The sequence below is a fragment of the Colius striatus genome, chromosome 2, assembly GCF_028858725.1.
Source record: "Colius striatus isolate bColStr4 chromosome 2, bColStr4.1.hap1, whole genome shotgun sequence".
Taxonomy (NCBI): Eukaryota; Metazoa; Chordata; class Aves; order Coliiformes; family Coliidae; genus Colius; species Colius striatus.
This window is the reverse complement of record NC_084760.1, coordinates 18,993,318-19,013,598: the sequence shown is the minus strand read 5'-3', so window position 1 is coordinate 19,013,598 and position 20,281 is coordinate 18,993,318. Positions and strand designations below refer to the sequence as shown.

Here is a 20,281-nt window from a genome sequence, read left to right as displayed (position 1 = left end):
AACTCTAACATCTATTGAGCTATTTTTGTATGAGTGAAGGAAGCTGTTGCATGTTTTTCTATAGATATAATTTTACAAAAAATTATGTGCTAGTGTATCTACTAGACAAAGTATTTCAATTGCATAATTTGTAAACCTATACATTTGCTCAGCAATTTAGAATTTTTTCCCCTCTCTCTGTTAACATGTATCACTGGAATGTGGCAACAGCTTTTGAACACTTCTGTCATTATTTTGGTTCTGTGTCATCACAGTTATTTGCAATAGTCATGCTAATGAAATAATAATGGCAATACAGCTTGAAGTATGACCAGATCTTATTCTATTATCAAACCTTTGTAAGTTTCCATGAATTTATTCTTTTTTACAAAAAGAAAGGAGAACAAAAGGAATTAAAAGCATAACACAGGAAGAGCAAGAAACAAATCACTAATTAATAAAGATAACTGATGTACCATGGTTTATATGAGAAGATTTTATTAGAAAGAAAAAAAAAGTCCAAACAATATTGATAGTTTCTTAAGCAATTGCCAAGTAACAGAACTAAAAATGTGACATTTAAGATTTTTAGATGTAGAAATATTGAAAACACTGCACATTGAGACAGTACTGTGTTTCTTCAAGAAGCATGCAAAGCAAGCTTAAAAATTTACATTGTAATTTAATGTTTTGGCACTTTCATGGAACATAATCTCCAGAAATCTATGTCAAAACATATGAATGACAGGAACGTGATTAGAAATAGTCAACGTGATGTCACAAAAGGCAAATCATGCCTGATTAATCTGGTGGCTTTCTATGATGGAGTGACTGTATCAGTGGATTAGAGAAGAGCAACTGATGTCATCTACCTTGATTCTTAAAAGGCCTTTGGTATCATCTCACACGGCAATGTTGTTGCTAAATTGGAGAGAAATGCATTTGAGGGAAGAACTATTCAATGGATAAGGAATTGTCTAGATAACCATTTCCAAAGAATCGTAGAATCTTTAAGGTTGGAAAGACGTTTAAGGTCATCAGGTCCAACCACTAGCCTAACGAACTGCCATTACTGAGGAATTTCAATACTTAAAGGTAACTTGTAGGAAAGATGGAGAGAGACTAGGGCCTGTACGAGTAGCACAATGAGTAAAGGTTTTAAACTAAAAAATGGTAGATTTAGATTAGCTATAAGGAAGACATTCTTCACTATAAAGATGGTGAGACATTGCAACAGATTTCCAACAGATGTTGTGGGTGTCTCATCCCTGCAAATATTAATCTCCAAGTTGGATCAGGCTTTGAGTTACCTGATCTAGTGAAAAATGTTCCTGCCAATAGCAACAAAGTTGAAACTACAAGGTCTTTAAAGATGCCTTGCAACTCAAGTCATTCTATGATTCTGAGATTCCATGATTCTATATTCTCATAGGGATCTCTGAAGTATATACTTACATTTGGCAAATCGATACATGTGCCTCTGTTCTGACATGGCATTGATGAACATTCGTTGACATCAATTTCGCAGTTATGACCAAGGAAACCAACAGGACAATCACAACTATATCCAGACTGATCATATTGGCATATGGCTCCATTTAGGCATGGATGAGATGCACAAGGATCACGACGTTTCTCACAAAATGGGCCTAAAAGAAATAAACATTAAAAATTATGGATTGTCTGAGTGAATGATGCTTCTTAATAGACTGCCCATAAACATGACCTTGTCACTATGTTGTATTTCCCTATTATTTCTCATTAGTTCTTTTTTCTTTTAAATTTTTAATTTTTTAATTTTAGGAAGGGTTGAGAGGCTAATTTTTAAAGCTTTTTTCTTAAATTGTCTACACTGTGAAACTCCAGTTATTGACTAGGACAACTGTAAATTATCATAATATAAAATAACCTTAAAATGTTCCATTACATTTTGCTTATTTTGGAGAACAAACATGGTAGAAGTATGTGGGAGTGAATAAACTCATCTGTAGCAAAGGGAGGAGAACTAGAACCACAGTCCCAGAGCAAACTAAACAGTCACTGAATATATTTCTCTCAGAGGATGTTATTGAGGGAAGCTGAATCCAGTGGAGTATCAGACAAGGAGGTTGCTCCCATTCCTGTTTATAGATCCAGTCAGTAGTGAAGGTGAATGTGCTCAGTAGGTACTTACACAACCATACAATACACAGAACATAAATGAATCAATATGAAGAGCAGTGTCTTTTCCCACACGTAAACATAAACAGCACTTGTATGAGCATGAAGAGCAATGACAGCTCAAACTTTTTCCTCCACTTTGTCTACTTAGTATTGAAGCTCTCCAGTAAACATACACAGTCCCTCATTTTCTAAATGCACAAATAAACCCACATTAATAGATCCCTTGAATATCAGCATGAGTTTTAAGTTTGTTTTAAGACTACCTCCTCACCCACTCTTTAATTATCTATGAAGCTTTCCCATCTCTCACAAAATTCTCCCTTAACTGTCCATGAAATCCAATCATCACTCATCATAACATCTGTAACTTTTTTTTCAATCATTTGCTCAGGTATTTGTTAAGAGCAAGAGCTTCTGATATTATGTCCAAGAATTTCTCATGTTCTGTTCAGTCATTGTAACCTCAGTCCAGGGTTTACTAATCTGCCTGCATACCTCAGTGATTATGAAAAACCTAAGGATTTTGGATGATGAACTCTTTTTAACTGTGCAACATCAAAGATACAGGAGAATAACAGCAGCTAACCATTCCCTTCTGAAAAATTAAGTAGCAAATATGTTTTTACTTATCTTATACTTTGGTACTCTGATTTAAACCATCTTTCTAACAAAGTTACAGACTACATCAGATGCATTTTGCAATAATTTGGTTGAGCAATAACATTAACTTAATAAATCTATTCTTAAGCAGTACTATGTATTGATTCTACATTTTGTTAGTTACTTAAATCAATTGAATTAAAAATAGATGCTCATAATACACTTTATAAAAATATGTATACTTTTGAAATGATCTAATATTTTTAATTCAGATCTGTAAACTGAAAGACAAACATAGTTAATTACTTCTAAATAAATTATAAATAAGTATGCAGGTTTCTAATGATTTCTTTACCAACAGACCAGCTCTATAGAGGAACTGTATGTGGAAGAACATTTAGCAGAAGAGTTAAATATTATACTCTATTATATACCATACCAGCTGAAGCAACACAGATTGTAGAAGAAAATCTCATTAGCAGAAAAAAGATCAAAACACAATTTCCTTTTATCATTTAGTTCTTTGGAAATAGTAGTTCCAATACAGCAAAATTAATTGTATCTACTTTTTAAGACATGTTATTCACTTCTCTTTCACATCGGAGGATATTCAGAGAATCTTTCTTAAATTTGTTGCTATTCCTCATCACCACAGTAATCAAATTGCAGTAAAACCATATTGCAACCTGCAGATGTTAAGGTTTACTAATAGGAAAAGCTAAGAAGGTCATTCCTCAGAACAAGGCTATTATCTGGTGTTAGTGCATGTATAAGAGAACATTTGTAACATGACAAATGGTGAATTGATGAATCATTTCTTAAAATTGTTTTAGTTTAGTATGTAGCAGTCCTGATATAATTTAGCACTATATTGCACCCTGGCAGTAGTCATAGATGAAGTTATATATTAATTCTTATTCTTTTTTTAATTAAAAAAACACTTTAATTGGGCACATTTGACAAGAATGAGTGCTCCTGTCCTACTCTCATTACTAATCAGGAGAAAACAAATAAGCAAAACAATGGCCCCAACTGCTCTACACAAAGGAAAGACAGAAAGTATCAAAAAACAAATAGATTAATCAGTCGCTCACATCATTGTTTCTGCCTCCAAATCTATTCAGTCCTCCCCATTTTTTCTGCCACCATTACCAAGAGTTTCTTAGCCTTTTGTCATTGTCAGTGCCTCTTGTTTAGGTACGTTTAAATAAATAATTAAATTCAAAGCCATGCTAATATTTACTGATTTGTTTTTAGAATTAAATGAAGAGGGAACAGGATAAAAAATAGATCTATATAATCTGAAATTAAATGCAAACCCCTGAAAGATGACAACATTTAAGCAATGAACAGTGCAGCTGGGAACAATGCTTCAGTCCAAATTGCAAGTGCATGTTAAAACTGTTTGTACACATCTGGAAATCTGAGACTTAAATTTTATGAAGTATAAGGCAAAATCTTTTAACTGTATAGATTTGATGCATAACCTACAAGATCTGCCAGTCTTCATTAATTTCACTACCATATTATTAATCTGTCAAAAGTCAAAACAATCATAGACTCATAGAATGGTAACAATTGGAAAAGACCATTATGATCTTCAAGTCCGACCACTAACCTAATATTGTGACGTGCAACACTAAACTAAACCATCTCCCTCACTACTTCATCTACGTGGGTTTTTTTTAATATCTCTAGGGATAGTGACTCCATCATCTCCCTGGGCAGCCCCTTTCAATGCTTAATAACCCACTCTGTTAAAAAGTTCTTCCTAATGTTCAATTTAAACCTCCCCTGGTGCAACTTGAATCCGTTTCCCTGTGTTCTATCATTCATTATTGGAGGGAAGAGATTGATCTCCACCACACTACAACTCCACTTCAGGAAGTTGTAGAGAATGATCATGTCTCCTCTCAGCCTCCTCTTCTAAATATTTCCAGCTATCTCATCTGCTCCTTGTGAGATTTGTTCTCTAGATCCTTCTCTAGCTTTACTGGCCATGAAGACATTCTTGATACAATTGATAAACATCAGTCAGTTCATTAAGATATCACATAGTACCATTTACAGAAATATCTGGGGTCATTAATTTAAATAAATAAATAGTTTTTTTATTTTTAATAAAAGTCTTTCTGGATTTTGTATTTACACAAACATCTCTCTTTCCAAGGAGTAACATACTACTTTATTATTCCTTTAATGAAAAATCAGTATTTCTAGAACATAATTCGTACGTCATAGTAGACTATTTCAGGAAACAATATATCTTACACCCATATACGTTCAATTTTTTTTACTTTAGTTAGAATAAAGCAATAATATATCATGTTTAGAATAAAAAAGGAACTATTTAGTTGGAGATATTTATTTTCAGATTTTTTTTAAACAAGTGGTTGCTAGGAGCTACAAACAAGGACCAAGATACACAATAGGCAGTAAACAATAAAATCTGGCAATGAAGACAGGTGTGGTAATTCAATTGATAAAAACAGTGACGATTTTAATATGTTTAGTTTAATGGAAATTATAGAAACTCATATTATGTTCTTTTGATATCATGCCATTAATAATGTTTAGCATTCTTTTCACTGTAAAACTAATTCCAAAATAACAATCTTTGAACCTGAAGAGTATCAGACTTCATTTGATTAAGTCAAAATATTTATGCAATTAAGCAAATCTCTATCTGCATAGCTCAGTTAACAATTGTTTATAAATAGTCCAATCAATTTCCCTCTATTTTTCCTGAGTTTTGTCAGCTACCCTTCCTCTTAAATTTAAAATTGAAAAATACTTCAAAATTCCCTTTCTAGAAAGAATTATTAATACAGTATTTGCATCTTCCTATGCATTTCTAATCAAAACCAATAAATGAATTTTCGTTCGTGAATATAAAGTTTTCATAAAGCTTGAATTGAAATCTACTTATTGTACTGTCAATCTAGATTTCAGAAAAGAATGACTGAAATTCTCCATGAAATCTCTGTTTTTGGGAAGGTGGTTTTAAAAATACAGTGATTAATCACACTTTTCCCTAAGGGAACAGTTTCTCCAGATAGTATTAATTCAGCTCCTCAGCTGCCCCTCAAGTGCCAAGATCTTTCCTATTTTGAAAGGCAAGGTATGTGCCTAACAGCCCACATTCTTCTCTATATTTCTGAATTCTGAAGTATTTTTTTTTATGTCTTAGGGAGGAGGAGGTGTCTCTTGGAGCTTATGGACTAATGTTGGGCATGATATTCTTCATTATGATTTCTAGAGGTATGAATGGGTGCATGGTTTTTATTAAAATCCCAAATAATATTAGATCAAGACAATATACTGAGAGGAAAATAAATTTTCTTTGTAAAAACACAAAAGCCTGTGTGATTTCAAACTGCAAAAGTACAAAATATGAAAGTAAGCCCTCACACAAATATTAAGTATGTAACTGTACATAAACAGATGCCAGACACCAACAAATTGGCAAATTCTTTGTGAAGCAAAAAAGAAGGAAGTCTATCAGATAGCAAGACTAGTCTTTGTTTACTCTCTTTTCATTGGAGATCTAAATAACTTTCTCATTGTTCACAGGAAATGAAACATCATAATCATTGTTGAGGGACCTGAAAGTGCTGTTTTATATCAGTAGCGAGATTTAAATTAAATATTTCACACCATTTTGAGTAAATAACAGAGATAATGCAAGGAAATTTAGTACCAGAATATGTCCCTCAAGTGAAGGTAGGCAGTTTCATCGACTTTTATAGGTGAAACAAAATATTTCATTAGATATCAAAGCAGTCCAATCTTTATATATTTTCATTTTTATTATAGGAAAGACTATTTCTTTTTGTGTAGGACATTATCTTTTTTATTTTGTTCATACTTGCCCACTTAATAGCCAGTACAAGATAAAAAGGAAGTTAATCATTATGTTAACAGAATGGACTCAATATAGATAAAAAGTAAATAGAATAATAGTTTAAAAAAACAAGGAAAGCTTATACATAAAAGCAAAGCTTGTACATAAAGTAACGTTTTCAAATAATCATGGTAACAATATGATTAAAATTATATTTATTTTAATGTTTTATTAATAAAAAGATTATATAAAAATTAGTGTCTTTCATCTCCAAACAGTACACAAAAAATGTGATATAATGAAGAAGAAGGTAAGAAAAAAAAGTATAATTTAGTGGGAAAGCAAATGTACATTTTAAAGGCTTGTGTCAATGTACTGAATAGAAAAAAAAAAAAGAGGAAAATGTGATTAAAAGTGGATGAGTTTAAAAACAATTAAAAATTATGCTGGAGATACCAGTGTGGGAGAAAGTTAAAAAAAAAAAAAAGGAAAAAAATTGCAGCTCTATCTATTCTGTTCAAATAGAATCTACTTGCTTCTTGTGTAAAGCAAAAAAGCAAAATAAACAAAAATTAGTTATAAAGAATTAAGTCTTTAAATAGGTCTTTTAAAATTTATTATGAGATTTTAACAACTTTAACATGATTTATGGTCTATCATGAGGTCAGATAAACACTGTAAAGGTATGATTCAAAACTTTCGTTTGGAAAAATTTAGTGACATCACTTCAAACTTACATAAAAGATGTAGAAAGGCTACACATTCAAAAGCATGTAGAAGCACATTGATGTATGCTTTCAATACTATTTTAAACGACTGGATTTAAAAAAAAAAATTATTGGCAAGACATGGCGGAGGCAAGGTTCGTTTATTTGCGGCTATGTGGCTGATTGAGGTCATCCAGGGGTTCCTGGAGCACAGGGAGAGGAGGAGAAGTGAGGAGAGCTTCCAGGAGCAGGCAGCTCTCGTGAGGGGGACAGTCTTGCCGGGAGGCAGAGTCACAGCAACCGCGGGGGATTTAATTATCCATTCTATGATTTTCTTTTAAATGTAATGAAAAGGAAAATAACAAAACAAATCCCAAGAAAGACAAGTGATGCAAATAAAAACTATTGAACTGACCAATGCGCAACCAGTCCCTGAGCAACAGCCCCCACATCAATATTTTCCCTAGTTTTATGGCTGAGCATGATGTCCTGTGGTTGGGAATATCCCTTTGGTCAGCTGAGATAAACTGTCCCATCTGTGTCCCCTTGCAACTTTTTGTCCATTCCCATCCTACTCACTGGGGAGGAGGATGGGAAAAGGCCTTTACTTTGTGTAAGCACTGCTCAGTGATAACTAAAATATGTCTGCATTATCAACACTATTTCCAGTACAAATCCAAAACACAGACCTGCACTATGTAATATGAAGAAAACTAAGTCTATCCCAGCTAAAACCAGCATATCTACTTTGCAGGTATAGATGGATGCAAATCTTGAGTCAGGACCCTAAAGTGTTAAATTTCAGACATAAAAACTCAATAAAGGCTGAAAGTCTTAAAGGAATATTTTGTAAATGATACTGATACATTGTATTGAAAATTATAACAGTGAATTATAAAATAATTTGTTGTTTGCAGGAAAATCAATCGGTTTTTTTAACATGTACAAAACCCAATATTCTGAGATTTTATAAATGTCAGTCTTCCTATAGTTATTGGGAATAGAATAAAGAAACCTCTGCAATGAATACTGTCATTCTTTCTCTATCAGTGACAATTAATTACTAGCTTAGGGAGAAAGATTAGTATACTGAATAGAGGTGTTATCAATCCTGTGACTTTGTGTCTGGAAATATTCCCCAGAGTGAAAACTTCTGGAGGCATGTCATTATGCAAGACATTTAATCTTAAGAATTAAGAGAATTTGTGTTTCTGGAGGAGTGAGTTCCTGATGAAAAAGTTAGGTACTTGTTAGGTCATTTTTTTCCCTCCTACATATAAAACAACAGCATAAATTAGTATATGTTAAGTTCTGTAAAAATCAAAAGCAAACAGCATAAAAGAACATTGCCTGTTTTAAATTTTCTTGTCTACTGCACTATGGATTAGAAGAAGGCTGCAGGAAGGAAGGGATGAAATTGCTCCTCTATATAACTGAAACTGCAGGAATCCCGGCAGAGCTGTGAGCAAAAGGGTAAGCAACATGAGCACAAAGTGAAGATTTCCAAGAAGCAAAGAAAACAGGTCCTAACCCTACATGAGGGTTAGGTCCTAACATTACATCCTAACCCCTACATGACCATTTTCAGGGTTTTCTGTGGCTTCTGACACCCCTACCTCCACTGAGATGGCAGACCAGATGCCCACATGCTACCTCCAGATTTCTCTCTATCAAGTCTGGCTTTGCCCCTTTCCCCCTTCAAATCTCATTTAAAGGTCTCCTAATGAGCCTTAGGATCCTTTTTGCACTTTGTGACAGACTATTTGTCTTTGAAGTAGCCCTGGTGACATGTAAGCTGTCCCATGATCAAAAACTCCCCAAATTCATGAGAAGTTTGTGGAGGACTGTCTCTTGTGAGAGGGATCCACATTGTAGCAGTGGAAAGTGTGAGGAGGTCTCCTCCTGAGAAAGAGCAGTGGCAAAGTCCATCTATAATGAACTGACCACAACCTGCATCACCTATCCCCTGTGCCGCTTAGAGGAAAGGAAGGACAGTCCTTGGAGAAGGGTGGGGTGGGGGGAGGTGTTTTAAGATTCAGTTTTATTTCTCATCTCCCTGTTTTAATGGTTATTTAATAAATCAAACCTTTTTATCCCCAAGTTGAGTCTGTTTTGCCCATGACACTAATTGTCGAGTGATCTCCCCGTCCTTACCTCAACTCACAAATCTCCTGTTATATCTCTCTCTCCCCTGTCCGGTTTAGGAGAAGAAGTGATAGAACAACTTGATATGCACCTGGTACCCAACCAGGGTTAAACCACCAAAACAAGGTTGAGTTTCTGTTTTCTCAATAAGAAAGAGGTAGATATTCAAATCCTAGCTATGGGACCTTGATGCCTTCTTGATGGAAAGCATGATGTTCATGAAAGGGGATTCTTGCTCCTATGTTTCAACTCTAGAGTTTGCATGTGTGTGTTTTGATTTAAAAAAAATATATATATTTTATAATCACAGACAAATTTCTTCTCCTGAGCTGTCAGCTGAAGTTTTGGCCCCCAGGTCCCTGTGCCACACACAAACAGAGTGTTATTTTTTGTTTGACACTGACTGTGGGAGTAGGAATAGGTCATGTCCCCTCCTCCTCAGAGAGACCATCAACAGAGATGTAGCTGGAGTAGAGGAGGCAGCAGTCATAAAATCTAGCTCAGGTCAAGGTAAGGCTGAGCCTCTGCACTGATGGATCAGCACACATCCTGAAGGCTTTGACTAGTAATATAAAAAAATCACATATTCAGTGCACTACATAAGCAATACACACTCTGACAGGTACAAGATACTGCCACAAAGATAATCAGTAGCATCTTCATCCTTTAACTATCAAAGCAAAAGACTGTCTAGTATATATATATATATATATATATATATATATATATACTGAAATAGTTATAGTAGTTTAAAAAATATTCAGATTATGCATCAATCTATTGCTTTTCTGTCCAAATCTCTATCTTGTTGATTTTACACCTTCTTCCATGGAAAAATTTGTATTGAAATTTCATTCACAAAATTATTTACAAAATAGAGAGGGAGGGAGCAAGTCATTGTGTGGACAGAGCAATTGTTGGGAGAGCTATATAGAACTATGCTGTAATGTGACTGAAAGCTTACTTCCCATACACCTTTTTCACCTTCCTACTAAGTATTGTTTCCAGTAGAAATTGTTGTATCATTCAAGTTACCCCAAGCCGAGTCACACTACATCTCTGCAAATTCCTTTGTTTTGAAGTAATATTATAATGGGTCAGTATCGTTTATGCACAATTTGGTCTAGGTAACAAATCACATAATTGTCTTTTGAAGTAAATTTAGATTTTAAGATATTATAATTGACAGATTTGATTTTATTTGGTTTCATTTGGATTTTTTAAATATCATTTTTTTTCTGGTTTTGATGTAGATTGTTTTGGCTCGGTTTAAATCTTGATGTCCTTTAGATTTCCTCAAAGAAATGGAATGTCACCTGGATGATTTAAGTTTTCAGATAAATTGAAGGAGATGTGAATGAGTTGGGATTTTTTTAAAAAATTGCCTTCAGAAGTGATTTTGCGAGGGAATAAAATTTATTACGTACACAGATCATAGAATCATAGAATGGTAGGGATTGGAAGGGACCTTTAGAGATCATCTAGTCCAACCCCTCTGCAGAAGCAGGTTCACCTAGATCAGGTCACATAGGAACATGTCCAAGCAAATCTTGAAGACCTCCAAGGAAGGAGACTCCACAATCCCCCCGGGCAGCCTGTGCCACTGCTCCCTCACTCTCATGGTGAAATAGTTTTTTCTTATGTCAAAATCGTACTTTTTGTGTTCCAGCTTCATCCCATTACCCTTTGTCCTGTTACTAGCTACTATAGAAAAGATGGATGTCCCAACCTCCTGACACTCACTCTTTAGATATTTATAAATGTTAATAAGATCACCCCTCAATCTCCTCTTCTCCAGACTAAACGGCCCAAGTTCCTGCAGCCTTTCCTCCTATGAAAGATGTTCTATAGCCTTGATCATCTTGGTGGCCCTGCGCTGGACTCTCTCCAGCACTTCCCTGTCCCTCTTGAGCTGAGGAGCCCAGAACTGGACACTGGACTCCAGATGAGGCCTGAGAGGGGGAGAAGAACCCTCCCTCGACCTGCTGGTCACACTCTTCTTGATGCATCCCAGGATGCCATTGGCCTTCTTGACCACGAGGGTACATTGCTAGCTCATTTTTAGTTTATCAGGACTCCCAGGTCTCTCTCTGCAGAGCTGCTCTTCAGCAGGTCAACCCCCAGCCTGTACTGGTGCAGGGGCTGTTCCTTCCCAGGTGCAAGACTCTGCACCTGTCCTTGTTGAACCTCATGAGGTTTCTCTCTGCCCAACTCTCAAGCCAGTGAGATCCCGCTGAATGACAGCATAGCCTTCTGGGAAATCAGTCAGTCCTCCCAGTTTTATGTCATCAGCCAACTTGCTGAGGGTACACTCTGTCCCCCTCATCCCGGTTGTTGATGAAGATGTTGAACAAGACTGGCCCCAGAACCCATCCCTGTCGAACTCCACTGGCCACAGGCCTCCAACTCGACTCTGTGCCATTGATCACCACCCTCTGGGCTCTGTCATTCAGCCAGCTCTCCATCCTTCTCACTGTCCACTCATTCAAGCCACACCGCTTGACCTTTCTGATGAGGATGTTGTGGGAGACAGTGTCAAAAGCCTTGCTGAAGTCAAGGTAGATGACATCCACTGCTCTTCCCTCATCTAGCCAGCTGGTTATGCACTCATAGAAGATTATCAGGTTAGTCAAACAGGATTTCCCCTTGGTGAAGCCATGTTGACTCCACATGATAACCATCTTTTCCTTCATATGTTCAGTGATAACATTCAGGATGAGTTGTTCCATCACTTTTCTAGGGATGGAGATGAGGCTGACCAGCCTGTGGTTTCCTGGGTCATCCTTCCTGCACTTTTTGAAGACTGGCATGACATTGGCCTTTCTTCAGTCCTCAGGCACCTCACTTGTCCTCCATGATTGTTCAAAAATGATAGAGAGAGGCTTAGCAATCACATCAGCCAACAATCTCAGCACTCTAGGATGCATCCCATCAGGACCCATTGACTTATGAGCCTTAAGTTTGGCCAACAAGTCTTTAACCTCTTCCTCTTCCACCCAGGGCAACTCCCCTGCTGTCCTGGCCATCCTGTTATCCTTGCCGGACTGGGCATCCCGAGGGTCAGCCTTAGTTGTAAAGATTGAAGCAAAGAAGGTGTTTGGTACTTCAGCCTTCTCTGCATCCTCAGACACAAGGGCACCCTCTGTGTTCAGCAGCGGGCCCACATTCCCCCTCACCATCCTTCTGCTGCTGATGTACTTGAAAAATGCCTTATTGCTGTCCTTAACATCCCTGGCTAAATGTAATTCTAGAAGGGCTCTAGCCTTCCTAGCTGCACCCCTGCATGCCCTGGCAATGTTCCTGTACTCTTCTCAAGAAGCCAGTCCCTGTTTCCACCTCTCATAGGTGGCTGCTTTCTGCCTGAGTTGTCCCAGCAGATCCTTACACATCCATGGAGGCCTTCTACCTCCTTTTCCTCCTTTCTTGAGCATTGGGACACACTGATCCTGGTCTTGGAGGAAGTTGTGCTTGAAGATTGACCAGCTCCCATTGGCACTTCTGTCTTCTAGAATCATATCCCATGAGATCCGTCCAGGTAGATCTTTGAAGAGGCCAAAGTCGGCTCACCTGAAATCCAGGGTCACGGTCCTGCTTTGTGTTTTGCCCCTTCCACACAGGATCTTGGACTCTACCATCTCATGGTCATTGAAGCCGAGATTGCCTCCAACCTTCACATCCCCAACCAGGCCCTCTCTATTCGTCAGTACCATGTCCAGCAGCACACCCCTCCTTGGTGTTTCCTCGATCATCTGCGACAGGAAGTTGTTGTCAACAGTCTGTAGGAACATCCTGGACTGTGTGTGCTTGGCTGTGTGGCTATCCCAGCAAATATCAAGGTGCTTGAAGTCCCCCATGAGGACCAGGGACTGTGATCGTGAGGCAGCTACCAGTTGTTTGTAGAAAGCCTCATCTACATCCTCCTCCTGATCAGGTAGCCTGTAGCGGACTCTTACAACAATATCACCTGCCTTGCCCTGGCCATTAATTTTTACCCATAAGCACTCTACTCTCTCCTCATCCCCACCCAGGCACAATTCAGTACATATTAATTGCTCTCTCACATAGTGAGCAACTCCACCTCCACGCCTTGTCAGTCTGTCTTTCCTGAACAATACATAACCCTGTATATATTTAACATAGTTATGTATTTAAATTAAGTTTTTTTCAGGGCCATATAAATATATTGGAGCAGATCACCAAGTAAGTCACAACTTTGAATATCTTCTTTAAAGAGAGTTCCCATATAACACCTGATTTTTGCTTTAACTGAAAAAACGTGAAAAGATCGGATGTTATCATCTAAAACAATTAAGTTTAAAAAAAAAAAAAACCTCAAAATGACCTATCCAGCTAGAGTAAAAGAAATTAATACATAGGGTTTTTTTCCTCCTCCATGGTTTATTTTTAGATCTTTTCGTGCCTCCGGGCTTGGTGTCTTGTCTAACTGCATGGTTACCCTAGTCTCTAGAACATTCTTTACAACACCACTGCCTTCTGGCTGTCTAAACCTTACTCCTTTCCAGCAGTCTTCTGCAAAAGCAAGTCTCCTCACCTATTTTTAATTCTGTTTGTCACACTGCTGTGTGGAGGCTTCTACTGTAAAACTGCTCAGTTGTTCACTAGGGAAGAAGTAATCTTTTGTCTGTTTTTCAAAGAAATATTTCAACTAAGACCAATGAATTTCTTTTAATTACCTACATGTTTAAAGTGATCTGATGGATGGCTGTCCTTATTCCAGTCTGTACATTTTAGCTATTTTAAAGTGATATTAGTGGTGTCAGTAACTGACTTATTTAAATTCCAATCTCTCTTCTACCTGGTCTGTGACTACACAGCCTTATATTCTTATTAATATATAGTATCACTAAATATTTCAAATATTCTACATAATCATGAAGGTACTGTAGAGCTTGAGTAATAATATGTTTACTATTACTATTCTATTAATTAGCATATAGAAGATTTTCTCTTAATCTCTCTAAATCTCTTATCATAGAATCATAGAATGTTAGGATTGGAAGGGACTTTTAGAGATCATCTAGTCCAACCTCCCTACAGAAGCAGGTCCACCTAGATCAGACCACGCAGGAATGTATCCAGATGGGTCTTGAAGACCTTCAAGGAAGGAGACTCCACACCATCCCTGGGCAGCCTGTGCCAGGGCTCCATCATCTAAACAGTAAAATATTCTTTTCTTATGTTTAAATGGAACTTTTTGTGTTCCAGCTTCATCCCATTACCCCTTGTCCTATTGCTAGATACAATAGAAAAAAGGGATGCCTCAATCTCCTGACACCCATCATTTAGATAATTGTAAATATTAATGAAATCTCCCCTCAGTCTTCTCTTTTCTAGACTAAAAAGCCCCATTTCTTGCAGGCTTTCCGTGTATGAAAGATGTTCCAGTCCCTTGATCATCTCAGTGGTCCTGTGCTGGACTCTCTCCAGAAGTTCTCTGACCCTCTTGAGCTGAGGAGCACAGAACTTAACGCCTTTAGAAGATGTGTATATGCATTTTTGTGCAGAGACTCCTTTTAAGAGTTTCCATTAAGCAAAGGTGTAAAAGGTCTATACTTATTGATGCAGTCCAACAATAAAGTACATAGAATGTTATAATCTATTTATGCATTTGGAGGTATACAATTGTAATGAAATTGTATACTTATGTATACTTAATATATTATGATTTTTTTCTTCTAACATGAATAAACTTCATACATTTGGTATTGTGCTCTAGGTTCAATGTACACAAGATGTATTTGCTTTTGTGTGATTATAATTAGTGTGCTGGACGGTTTTCAGGAGATTTGCATTCTTAGTACACTGACCTGTTTTATTTATATATCATTGTTAGTCAAAACTAAAACCTGTTGAAATATATCAAAACTCCCAGAGTTAAACTCCCTCTCCCTGAAGAGTGGTAAAAGATGTCCTGTGTTAATTGCTTGTTCAGAATTGGAAGAATTATTCTACAAAGTAAACTAAACAATCAAACAACAATAATTTTCTACTCTGCATTGAAATTTCTACCTATTTTACAGGCAAGATGAACGATGTCCAGGATGGATTACGAACAAACAATGGATTAGAAGTAATTTGCAAACTCTTTAAACTTCTTTATTTAGAAGTCCTGACCTGAACATAAATGAAATGTATAATCAGGAATGTACAGACCAATAATTTGTTCAATTTTGGACAAAATATGAAAATTCTAAATTGAAATTACATGGTAAAAGGTTTGAATATGTTACATTTTTTAATTATAAAATAATTAAAATTACATAATATTACTGTAATGATGCTGCAAACCCATTATTATTTATAATATTTTAATGAAATAAATGTATTACAATTACATTGTAATAAATAATAAAGTTAATTGCTTTAATTCAAATATACTTACATGAAATTGTGGTGTCTACAATTTTCTGCGCTACAATCTTTTTTAACACATAAACTTCAATTCGGCTGCCATTCTTTCGAAACAATATAAAAAGATTTTCTTAAAATGAAACACTGTCTGATATGAAAAGAAAAGAGGCTTTGTTTCAAATGACACTATCCTATATTTTCATGACCTTGATTCATTACTATGTGGACAAAGTTAAAGTCAAGATAGTGCTGAAAGGTGTACTATCTGTTAACTTCAGAGTGATTAATGACAAGACAAGATATCAGGTATCTCAGAGTTTAGAACCTATTAACTTGGGAGAAAGCTGAAAAGCCAGAGGGAAGAAATAAGTCATAGTAACAAACGGAGACAAAGAAGAAATGCAGTTCTCTTGACTATAGATTGATATGCTCCTGTAGCTATGCTTAGTGTCAAAAGGAATTTCAAATCACTGCTCATGTACACTGTGGCTTTACATTTGAACAAACTACCACAAGTTGACCAGAAAGCACTAAGGACTTAAGTAAGAGAAAAATAACAAACGTCAGCATCAAATTAAAGAAATGATTCTCTAGAGCATGTTCTTAAAAACAAGAAGAAAATTTCAAATATAAGAAAACTAACGGTAATGATTTTTCCCTATTAACATAGTTTAAGTAATATAACTGTATTGAATAGAATGTGCACAATATGTGTTAAAATAGTAAAGTGTACAGAATTTTGTGGTTTTTTTAAGACTCAACTGTTCAATTCACTCAACAAGTTGTCAGAATAAAGGTATTACAAGTTTACCTTCTGCAAAGATATTCATCGAACAAAAGGAAAATTGAATCAATCTCAACAGAATATGTATAGAATTTGCTTTACATTTGTAACTTCTCTATGTTAGAGAATGATTTTCATCATTTAAATGATTTTCATAATTTAAAAAAATCCCAAATAACTTTACTCCACACAAAGCACAGCATTTCTCTACAGGGGTGATCTCCATGTATGATTTCTTGTGTTAACAGGCATCCACACAAGCTTCTGTATTGTACAATAGTTTAACACAGTATATTAAAGCTTTCTGTATTTTGAATAAAATTGTTTTCAAGAATAGTTCTGATTGTTTTCTTTTTATAAAACAATAGAAACACAGCATATTACTGTCAAGTGTTGATAAAATGGTGTCTCCTTAGTGATCTTTTACAAAATTAATTGAGTAGAGAGTACCAGCTGTTTTAAAAGGCCAATAATAACAGCAAGAAACTGTGAAACTACAGTCTTTTGTACTGAACACTTATTAAGCTCTTTCTTCCTGCAGTGAAATAGATTTCTTTTGGACAAATCAAATGATGAGTGTACGCCTGTGTTCTATATCAACATACAGTAACAGAACACCTGAAAGTACAGGGATTGGATCATTCACAGTCAACTTAAAGGACTGACAAGTCTAAGCATGGAAGATTTAGTTTGTGAATACAGAGAGGTTGTAGAAGCTGCAGTCTAGAGCTCATAAAAGGTTCTGTGTTGGTGGCAGAACATTAACAGCTAAGTTCGATATCTATTCAAAATTGTGATAAAATAGCCTCTAAACAGCTACTACCTCACTGTGGCAACCTCGTTCTAAAGGCATCATGATCTTGGTATTCTGTGTTTGTCTAACATGCAGATGCCATAATTAGGGTCAAGCTACCCCAGTTTTATATGTTCAATGACGGTCTTCAGTCATTGAACATATAAATGATATTTATGCACTTCAAGTAACAATCATCAAGAACATCTGCTTTTTTTTTTTGACACTCTAATTCTACTATACTAATGTTCAGTGAAGGCAGAAAAAGTAATATTCTCTCTAAATTGCCACAAAAGTTCATAAATCTATACATGATCAGAGAAATCCTCCATATCAGTCAGAAAAAATACAATCCACACCATGAGAAGTAACAGTTACAGGCAATCACAGTTAATTTTAATAAAATAGAGCTATACTCCCTTATTGTAACAAAGAACATATTTAACAAAATCTTACTACAGTATGTTTGTATGTTTCATTCACAAAATTTTAGTGTCTTTGAAGTATAAATATTCAGAAAATATCTTTATATAATAAACAAAACACGAGTCAGCAATGTGCCCTCATGGCCAAGAAGGCCAATGGCATTCTGGGATGCATCAAGAAAAGTAACTTTGTAGTCAAGCGTGGTTTTTGTCCCTCTCTACTCTGCCCTGGTGAGGCCTCATCTGGAGTCCTGTGTCCAGTTCTGGGCTTCTCAGCAAAAGAGGGACAGAGAACTTCTGGAGAGAGTCCAGCACAGGACCACCAAGATGATCAGGGGTATGGAATATCTTTCATACAAGGAAAGGATGCAGGAATTGGGGTTGTTTAGTCTGGAAAAGAGAAGACTGAGGGGAGATCTCATTAACACTTACAAATATCCCAAGAGTGGATGTCAGGAGGTTGAGGCATCCCTTTTTTCTATTGTATATATCAACAGGACAAGGGGTAATGGGATGAAGCTGGAACACAAGAAGTTCGATTTTAACATAAGAAAATACTATTTCACTGTGAGGGTGTTGGAGCGCTGGCACAGGCTACCCAGGTAGGGTGTGGAGTCTCCTTCCTTGGAGGTCATCAAGACCCACCTGGACACATTCCTATGCGACCTGATCTAGGTGGACCTGTCTCTGCAGGGGGTTGGACTAGATGATGTCTAAAGGTCCCTTCCAACACCAACCGTTCTATGGTTCTATGATTCTATATAGGAACAGAAATTTGGTAAACTAATATGACTGGTGGACATAAGAGACTGTTGCACTGAGGAACTTCATTGTTTTGTAAAAACTCTATTATGAAATAGGTAAATCAATTTTGTTTTAGAAATAATGCAAACACCAATTACTAAATCCGATTTAAAACTGAAGCGCGCAAGAAGATGAAGTTTGTCTACTTTTTTGCATAAAACTGAATATAATCTTAATTCATTTGCTACTCATGCACTAAAGTCATGACTATCTTTCAGTTGCAATTCAATTCATTCAAAACATATTTCTTGCAGCTTTAAATGTGTATTTATTTAGAGATTACTGTTTGATTTGTGGTTTTCTTTTTGTTTTTTTTGTTTTTGTAAATGATTGCTGAAATAATACAATCAAATTGGTCTCATGGAAAAATAAGATTGATACAAATTTGTGTCTATAAAAACAAATCATTAAAATATATTGAGAATGGCTTTTTGTTATGGATTTGGATTTCAAAATACTTTAGAAAAGCAGAGTTCAATGCACCAAAATGTGTAGACTCTACAATTAGTTAGGAATAGTCATGTATGCAATAGCTGATTAAAAAACAGTACTTAGAAAATAATTTCCTGCTTTTAGAGCACTACACTAAAAATGTGATTCAGTAATTTCTTGTTGTTGAAAAAATTGCTTATATAAATGGAATTGTTTTCTATAGAAATAAAAAATGTTTCCTATAACCTGTGAAATGTTTTCTTATCTACTTTTTTTTTCTTGATGCAGAGTTTCTAATTTGACGTAATAGAATCATAGAAGAGTTGATGTTAGAAAAAACCTTTAAAAGTTTTTTAGTCCAAACCCTGTGCAATTATCAGGGACATCTTCAACCATAAAAAGTTGCTCAAAACCCCATCAACCTGACTACCACCTCTCCGGGCAACTTGTTCCAGTGTTTCACCACATCATAAAAAACTTCCTCATATCTAATCTGAATCAACCCTCTAATAGTTTAAAATTCTTACTCCATGTCCTATTGCTACAGGCACTTCTAAAAAGTTTATCTCCATCTATTTTGTAAGTCTCCTTTAAGTTCCAGAAAGCCAAAAGAAAGTGTCCCCATAGCCTTTTCTTGTCAAGGCTGAATAACCCCTTTCTCAGCATATTCTCATAGGAGAGGTGTTCTATCCCTATGATAAGTTTTGTTGTCCTCCTCTGCGACCACTCCAACAGGTCCTAGGTGTCTTAGGTTTTGGATAGAAGTTGAGATGTGTTACTTTGTAAGTCCTAAAGACTCAGAAACTGCACTTATTCCTATGTGGAACTGTTGCAGTTCTGAGCAGTACACACACGACAGGTTTGAATTAACATAAATTTGTAGAGATTTCTGCAATTTATGCTATCAAACATGAGAAAATTATATCAATTCACCATATTAAGACAAACAATTTTCACTTTATCATCTTCTTTTTTCAGCAGAAATTTCAATACATAATTAACAGCCACAGATAGGAAAATTGGAATGGGATTATGCAAAATTTTGCTGCTGTGATTGTACAATATGAATATCTTTTCTAAAGCAATATTGTGTTATTCCTTTTATTTTTCAATATATTAACTCTTACAGTGCAGAAAAGTAGAGAAAGTGATGTGCAGATATCATAGTTGGAATTTAGAAATGCTTGTTTAACAAATCTCAACTGAAAGACTTTGAAGCTACCTGAGTGGGCA

General features: G+C 35.9%; 1 protein-coding gene across 1 annotated transcript in view; it reads right to left on the bottom strand.

Moving 5' to 3' along the window:
* Positions 1-20,281, bottom strand: part of EYS (eyes shut homolog) — a 900,402-nt gene that overhangs the window by 719,238 nt on the left and 160,883 nt on the right. Inside the window, exon 4 of the mRNA XM_061989098.1 lies at positions 1,435-1,628. Within this exon, the coding sequence (XP_061845082.1) occupies positions 1,435-1,628 (194 nt within the window). The remainder of the gene's footprint in view (positions 1-1,434; positions 1,629-20,281) is intronic.